The 9,143-nt window shown below is 40.0% G+C and overlaps 1 protein-coding gene across 6 annotated transcripts in view; it reads right to left on the bottom strand.

The window, feature by feature from the left end:
• Positions 1-7,904: 7,904 nt before the first annotated feature.
• Positions 7,905-9,143, bottom strand: part of nek7 (NIMA related kinase 7) — a 136,511-nt gene continuing 135,272 nt past the window's right edge. For 3 of the 6 annotated variants that reach the window (XM_014168702.2, XM_014168703.2, XM_045705879.1), the window contains one exon: positions 7,908-8,425. In XM_014168702.2, the coding sequence (XP_014024177.1) occupies positions 8,312-8,425 (114 nt within the window). In that variant the 3' untranslated portion in view covers positions 7,908-8,311. 6 annotated transcript variants of the gene reach the window in all.

Below are 9,143 nucleotides of genomic sequence, written 5' to 3'. Positions count from 1 at the left end.
GCATAAATTATGTAATATGCCAGGGAGATATGTATACTGTAGCTAAGAAAGTAATACTAAGTATGTTATGTAGTAAGATGTTAGTAGCCCATGTGCCTCACCCTAATAATTTTAGCTAAATTCACCTCTTAATTTCACCTACTGTTCTGACTTGGGGGTGCACATGTAGCCTATAACCTGGTTTTGAGAAATGTAATCATTGAATATTGTAAGATCTTTCATTGTCTGCTTATATGCCGCCTTTATTTATCCTACGGTTCTGACTTGTCGTACAGGGAGAACACTAAGAACAGCCCATGTTCTGAATTCTGTCGATGTACATTTCAAAAGTAGTATAGTGGCTTTGCTGGCATACAAAAGTTTAGTGGCTTTGCTGGCAAACATGCCACATATTTTTTTTTTTTGCCCCACCAAGATTTACATGCTAAAAATCGCTCCCGGAAATACGTGGTGTGGCTTGCTATTTAAAGCAGGCAGACAGGCATTCAATTACTGTTCGATTGAACATCAGAATGGGCAAAACTTGTGACCTTAGCGACTTTGAGCGTGGTATGCTCGTCGGTTCCAATATCTCAGAAATGTCTGACCTCCTGGGCTTTTTACGCACGACAATGTCTAGGGCAGTAGTCAAAAAAAATAAGAAAATCTATAAAAAAACCCAACAATAATTAAAGCCTTGCATTCCTAATTATAAAAAAAAAATTGCCCTGTTGGCGGTGGCTGCACTTGATTAACCAGCCCTAGCGCCGGGAAAGGCAATGTGTTCCCATTTTGAACCATTTCATGTGTCTGAAGGTAGAACTCAGAATACCCGGCAGGCCCAGAAAAGCAAATCAAGTGCACCTATAGGCCTACCGCTGGCCAATAAGATAACTGTAGACATGGTGAGCTGAGCTTTCTTGAGCGCACAGCAAAGTTGATACTGTGAGACTTGAAAAGTTTTAAAAACATGACTAGAGCGAGACAAAGAATACAGGAAAGAGCTGATGTTTTTATAACTAAGTTCATGTTTAAGTTGTTATTCAGCACTGCCAACACTTTGTTGACTTAAAATATGCTTTCTTCCTACTTCCAGTCGTGCTACAACCAGCACTGCAGCTGCAATGTATGAGTATAGCAAAGTGTGTCAATAAACTTGCGTTATTATTAGCGTCTTGTATCTTTTTTAATATCAAGGAATATTTCACATCCTCTGGTCATAGGAGTAAGAACATGAATTGGTGTATGAGGCAGAAATAATGCAGTGCGACTTGAGTTTCTCCATCAGCTGGAAGACTGTGTCCCCTTTTCTCAGCAGAGGGAGGGAGGGCGGAGGGACAGTGAGCGGGGTGAGAGGCAGCCTCACCGTTGCTCCCTCCCTCCCCTCAGACTGACCATCAAATGCAAGCCATCAGTTCAGTACAATAAAAAAAGCAAATTATTGTGCACACGGCTGTGCCTCACAAGTAATACAACAAATGATCTATTACCTGTGTGATCATATACTGTACCTACAATTTTGAAGTGCAATGATAATGTATTGGGCCTATAGCCTACTGCACAAACCTAATTGCTACAGAATTATTTTTAATAGACACGTTTTTTAAGTTGTGTTTAAAAAAAATCTTGAGCGGTAGATCTCGGTTAGCTTTTGGACTAAGAAATTGATCTTGACTTAGAAAAAGGTTGGTGACCACTGGTCTAGGGTTTACCGAGAATGGTGCGACAAACATCCACTCAACGGCAGTCCTGCGGACTAAAACAGCTCATTGATGAGAGGTTGAAGGAGAATGACAAGAATTGTGCAAGCTAACAGGCGGGCCACAAACAGGCAAATAACGGCACAGTACAACTGTGATGTGCAAAAAGGCATCTCGGAACGCACAACTCTCCGATCCTTGTCACGGATGGGCAATTGCAGCAAACGAACACACAGGTTCCACTCCTATCAGCTAAAAGCAAAAAGAGCGGCTCCAATAGGAACACGATCACCAACACTGGTCAATTGAGGAGTGGAAAAACATTGCCTGGTCCGACGAATCCCGGTTATTGTTGCGTCATTCTGATGGGAGAGTCAGGATATGCATAAGCAGCATTGTGTCTCATGTCAACGGTACAGGCTCGTGGTGGTGGTGTAATAGTGTGGGGAATATTTTCCTGGCATAGGTTAGGTTCCTTGATACGAATTGAGCAACATGTCCATGCCCCCAAGAATTCAGGCTGTGCTGGAGGCAGAGGGGGGTCCAACCCAGTACTAGATGGGTGTACCTAATAAACTTAGTATTTGAAATGATGTTATTTGATAGACTTCAATTCTACCTGCTAATTTCATAGCTGATCTATCCCCTTAAAATATATATATGTATCCTAACATTCATTGAAATGTTGTGCACAACATCTGTAACAACCACCACAGAACATCCCACATAATTTCTAATTAGGTTGCCTGGTAATGTAATAAATAAAGGTTAAAAAAAAACTTTAAAAAAAATAAATAAGTGTTGGTCCCGTTTCATGAGTTAAAAAGATCCCAGAAATTTTCAAATAAGCACAAAAAGGCTTATTTCTCTCAAATGTTGTATACAAATTTGTTTACATCCTTGTTAGCGAGCATTTCTCATTTGACAAGCAGCGTACAGTATAAAGAATGTGACAGGATTTGATTGATTTGTACAGTCAAAGGCATTCACTGATAGAATGATGTCTGAACAAGTTGTGAGATTTTCTGGAGATCCATCTTCATTCAAAAGAAGTGTATGCGGGCGACATGGTATCATCCAGACAATGTTGCAAAATACTTTTTACTTTATTGCATTCAGTTAGCATACAAAGCAATTATGATGCACATCTTGAAAGACAGCCGTGAAATGTTCAAAAACAATTTTTTCTCCCCAATACTTCAATAAGAACTTCAGAGGGCTGGTAGGAATAATATACACTCCTCTATGTATTTATTTGGACAGTGAATCTAAAACTTTTCATTTGGTTGTATACTCCAGCATTTTGGACTTGAGATGAAATGTTTTATATGAGGCGACAGTGCAGAATGCCACCGTTTATTTGAGGGTATTTTCATACATATCTGTTTTAGCGGTTAGACATGAATGCACTTATAGTATTCAAACAAATTCACTTAGATGCAAAAAGGTTCATGACCCAAAAACAAACCTCACCATTACCAATAACATGGGAGGTTAGCATAATTTTTTCAGGGGTGGGGGATATAATATTTATGCCTGTAACTTTCTCACTCATCAATATTCACAATTAATTCATGATTATCCCTAATCATGGTAGGATCCACATTAATGTAGAAGTTTTCAGAAACATATTATATTCTTATTTACAATTAAAGTGACTCACATGACAACCATTAACCATTCAGTTCTATTGAGCACAACATAATCCGAAACACAACCAAAACAAACTGCAAATGCATCCAACAAAGTTGTAAAGTCACACGCTTGATGTAGTCATTGCGTGTAGGAATATGGGACCAAATACTAAACTTTTCTCTAATTGTAATACACTATAAGTGAATTTGTCCAAATACATACTACACCTTCAAATGGGGGGACTAGATACACAAAGTGCTTTCATTTCTAAACGGTAAAAACGATAAGTATGAAAATATCTTCAAATAAAAGGTGACATTATGTACTGTTGCCTCATAAAACATTTGATCTCAAATCCAAAAAGCTAGAGTACAGAGCCAAATTAAAAGTTTTAGCTTCACTGTCCAAATAAATATGTAGGGGAGTGTAGTATCCTCATCACACTACCAATGGAGCTGAGGTCATCACCCCTGTGAGCAATCTAATCGAGCACAAGAACGGTGTGTGTGTGTGCCCTCAATGAGCATTAAAAAAAGAGCCTTGGTGCTTTCCTCCATACGACAACCTGTGTGTGTTTACAGGGATTTTTTTTTAAGGTAAATACATTACTTAAAGGGATCCTGCAGAGGTTTTGTATAATTTCAGCCAGTATTTTTGAAAGTAGTGCTCACAAGCCAAAACGGATCCCGAAAATGGTGTACTACATCATGCATTTTGTAGAAATGCTGTTTTTTTTTGCAATTCATATGATATGTTACGAATTCAAATTCGTACATTATTTTTTACGAATTTGTAAGCGCTTAAGATCCTGGACTGCATCTTTAATCTTCTACAAAGCAATAGGACTAAATTATGTTTGTCTTTACCAAAACAAGAGCTGAAAGAAAAGCAAGGGGGTGGGGAGGTTATAGAATAAAACATTTAAAAAGACACTTGAATAAACTGTCAATCCTCGTATCTGTTATCTGATCAAATAAATACCATTTTACATTTGGTATATTCTTTGCAACATTTTCCATACACTGATGATGGTGCTGTGCAAAAGCCATTCTGATAGTAGGACATTATTGATAAGGCATGTATTGTAACTAACAAAACTCCCTTACTGTACAGCTAATTTTCCATTAGTTACAGACACTGAAAGATGAGTAGAGAAAGGCATCAAATGTGTAATAATGGTGTGTACAGAGGACTGAGTTTGACAGAACTTGACAATTGAAATGGAATATAGCAAACAATCAGTTGGTGGGACATTGTGGAGAACTGTGGAAACAAAGAAAAACATCAGCAAGACGTGCAATGGAAATGAATTAGATCCTGTACCTCCTGCATTGTATCACTATTGTTCATTTCCCAAATCAAACAACAACAAAACGACAGACATCAGCACAATGGTGATTTGATGTGTCAACGTGATCATTGTTAAACTTAGGCATCAGTTCAGTTCAGTAAACGACCCTACCACCGATAAAAAACTAAAGCACACACAAAAACAAAATGGTTGATTACTAGCTATCCTATTCACTATTTACAATCTATGGTGAGCCTACTCCTAAGTCTAAGAGTGGGCTTATTTTAAAACTAAAATATAGGGTTGGAGTATTAGTTAGAATTATCACTAATAACTTTAACAGGCACTTCTGTTTTCATTTTGTTTCTCATGTCATGGACCGCACTACCCAGACAAAGCTTTTATATTAGTTATTATTTCATTAACATTCAAATGAAATCAAATCGGAATTTATTGGTCGCGTACACAGTTTGTAGATTTTATCGCAGGTGCAACGAAATGCTTATGTTTCTAGCTCCAACAGTGCAGCAATATCTGGCAATAAAATGTACATTACCAAGTACATACATGTATAACCTTGCTGTTAACTAGCGACATCTCTCTAGTTCGCTCTCTCTCACTCACTCGGGCTCTCTCACTCGGGCTCTCTCACTCGCTCACTACCCTGCTCTTTGGTAAAATACATAGCACGATCCTTCCTGAAATACATTCACTGCCATATTACCACACCTTCCTATCAGTACCGGGGTAAAAAGTGCAACGCAGCAACATTTAACCATCAAAACACTTCATTTATTGGTTGTTGTTACGATTTAGAATCTAATCTACAGATAATCTACACTTAACAGTATTCTGTTCTTAAAATAACAATTCTCAACATTAATATTTTGCAGATTCTGCTGTGTGTGTGTTTGTATATAGTACATATTCATTGATATTTATCAAAATACATCAGTAATACAGGTGTCAGCAGACTACTTAATGTTGAATCCTAACTTGAGATCCTAATCCTCTGAAAGTCCCTCATCACCCCGGGGTAGGGCCGGGGGCAGGAGGGTACAACAGGAAAATCGAAAGTTTCTTAACCGCAGCAATCTTTAAACGCAACAGGAATAGAGAGAGGATATATCTGGGACACAGTGCATTCGGAAAGTATTCAGACCTCTTCACTCATTCTACATTTTGTTACGGTACAACGTTACGCTGTTTATTATCTATGCATAGTCACTTTACCCCTACCTGTACAAATTACCTTGACTAACCTGTATAAAGCCTCGTTATTGTTATCTTACTTTTTATTACATTTTTTACTAAAGTTTATTTAGTAAATATTTTCTTAACTCTATTTCTTGAACTGTATTGTTGGTTAAGGGCTTGTAACTAAGCATTTCACGGTAAGGCCTAAACCTGTTGTATTAGGCAAATGTGACACTTTTTTATTTATTATAAAATGTATTCAATTTTTTCCTTCCCCAATCTACACACAATAACCCATAATGACAAAGCGAAAACAGGTTTAGACATTTGCGAAAATATTTGAAAATAAAAAACAAAAATACCTTATTTACATAAGTATTCAGACCCTTTGCTATGAGACTCGAAATTGAGCTCAGGTGCATCCTGTTTCCATTGATCATCCTTGATATGTTTCTACCACTTGATTGGACTATACCGGTGGTAAATTAAATTGATCGGACATGATTTGGAAAGGCACACACCTGTCTATATAAGGTCCCACAGTTGACAGTGCATGTCAGAGCAAAAACCTAGCCATGAGGTTGAAAGAGTTATCTGTAGAGCCCCGAGACAGGATTGTGTCGAGGCACAGATCTGGGGAAGGGTACCAACAGATTTCTGCAGCATTGAAGGTCCCCAAGAACAAAGTGGCCTCCATCATTCTCAAATGGAAGAAGCTTGGAACCACCAAGACTCTTCCTAGAGCTGGCCGCCCAATCAGGATAGAAGGCCCTTGGTCAGGGAGGTGACCAAGAACCCGAAGTTCACTCTGTGGAAATGGGAGTACCTTCTATGCAGCACTCCACCAATCAGGGCTTTATGGTAGAGTGGCCAGATGGAAGCCACTCCTCAGTAAAAGGCACATGACAGCCCACTTGGAGTTTGCCAAAAGACACCTAAAGGACTCAGACCATAAGAAACAAGATTCTCTGGTCTGATGAAACCAAGATTGAACTCTTCGGCCTGAATGCCAAATATTATGTCTGGAGGAAACCAGGCACCGCAATTTCCAAACGCCTGAAGGTACCATGTTCATCTGTACAAACAATAGTACACAAGTATAAACACCATGGGACCATGCAGCCGTCATACCGCTCAGGAAGGAGAGGCGTTCTGTCTCCTAGAGATGAACGTACTTTGGTGCGAAAAGTGCAAATCAATCCCAGAACAACAGCAAAGGACCCTGTGAAGATGCTGGAGGAAACGGGTACAAAAGTATCTATATCCACAGTAAAACGAGTCCTATATCGACATAACCTGAAAGGCCTTTCGGCAAAGAAGAAGCCACTGCTCCAAAACCATCATAAAAACAGCCAGACTACAGTTTGCAACTGCACATGGGGACAAAGACTGTACTTTTTGGAGAAATCTCCTCTGGTCTGATGAAACAAAAATATAACTGTTTGTCCATAATGACCATCGTTATGTTAGGAGGAAAAAGGGGGAAGCTTGCAAGCCAAAGAACACCATCCCCAACCGTGAAGCATGGGGGTGGCAGCATCATGTTGTGGGGGTGCTTTGCTGCAGGAGGGACTGGTGCACTGGCATCATGAGGAAAGACAATTATGTGGATATATTGAAGCAACATCTCAAGACATCAGTCAGGAAGTTATAGCTTGGTCACAAATGGGTCTTCCAAATGGACAATGACCCCAAGCATACTTCCAAAGTTGTGGCAACATGGCTTAAGGACAACAAAGTCAAGGTATTAGAGTGGCCATCACAAAGCCCTGACCTCAATCCCATAGAAAATTTGTGGGCAGAACTGAAAAAGTGTGTGCGAGCAAGGAGGCCTACAAACCTGACTCAGTTACACCAGCTCTGTCAGGAGGAATGGCCCAAAATTCACCCAACTTATTGTGAGAAGCTTGTGGAAGGCTACCCAAAACATTTGACCCAAGTTAAACAATTTAAAGGCAATGCTACCAAATACTAATTGAGTGCATGTAAACTTCTGACCCACTGGGAATGTGATGAAAGAAATAAAAGCTGAACTAATTCACTCTACTATTATTCTGACATTTCACATTCTTAAAATAAAGTGGTGATCCTAACTGACCTAAAACAGGGAATTTTTACTTGGATGTCAGGAATTGTGAAAAACTGAGTTTAAATGTATTTGGCTAAGGTGTATGTAAACTTCCGACTTCAACTGTACATCATTATGGGGTATTGTGTGTAGATTGATGAGGGGATTTTTTTTTAAAATCCATTTTAGAATAACCTGTAAAGCAGCAAAATGTGGAAAAAGTGAAGGGCTCTGAATACTTTACGAATGCACTGTAAATAACCCCCTTCTCTTAAATAAAACGAAACACTTACATTACAGAACTTTTTTTTTGCACAACTTAATACATGATTGTGTGAAAGACAAGATTGGTGTCTGCCTGTCCTTATGTGGAAGCGAGGGATGAGAGGAGGAGGGAAGAGAGGAAGAGATGCGGGTCGTATTGTATCCTCAGGTGTAGACTTAGCTTCCCTGCTGCGTCTGGCCGTGCATGTGTTTGGCGACGTCATACACATACATGATGTCCGGCCTCTTCTCTGGGTCGGGGTTAATACACATATCTACCACCTTCCTCAGCTAGATGGAGAGAGGAAGAAGAGGGAGAGAGGAGGGGAAAGAGAGGAACAGAGACAGGGGGGTGGGCAGAGAGAGAGGGAGAGAGATGGAGACAGAAAACAGAGAGAGGAAGACAGAGATATCAGCTATTAGACATTATCCTGAGAGAAAGCACAAAGTGAGCCGCTTGTCTCGTGTTAAAAAAAACATTCCAGACAAATGAACAAATCTAATGACAGAAACACAAATCTCTCATTGTCACCCTATTCCTGTTTCAATAGCAGCTAGCAAGCTACAGGTGCTGTAACTAAATACAGCAGGGGGGTAAGTATGTTAATTGCCCCATGGCCTTGTGAATCTACTTTCAGCCAACCTGAGAGACACACACACACACACACACACACAAGTTGCTCGCACAGCGCCAAATCAGGCAGAGACACGTACGCGTATTACATAAAGACACACACACACCGTCTCGGAGACAGCCTTTACACTTGAAGCCGAGCGGAGCGGCTGATTGGAGCAGATAGACGGTTCAGAGGTGGAACAGCGACCGCCATTATAAAAAAAAAAAGGGAAAAAATAAAGATCGTGCGCCTGTGTAAGGTCACTATGGTAACCGCCTGCCAACTTCCTGGCTGCTGTTGCGTGGCGCGAGGCTCGGCGAGTCCTCGTCAGGCAGCGAACGGCGTGTCAAATCAAATCAAATGTTATTCGTCACATGCGCCGAAATGAACTG

Source organism: Salmo salar, chromosome ssa23 (assembly GCF_905237065.1).
Source record: "Salmo salar chromosome ssa23, Ssal_v3.1, whole genome shotgun sequence".
Lineage (NCBI taxonomy): Eukaryota > Metazoa > Chordata > Actinopteri > Salmoniformes > Salmonidae > Salmo > Salmo salar.
This window is presented reverse-complemented; position numbering and strand designations above follow the sequence as displayed.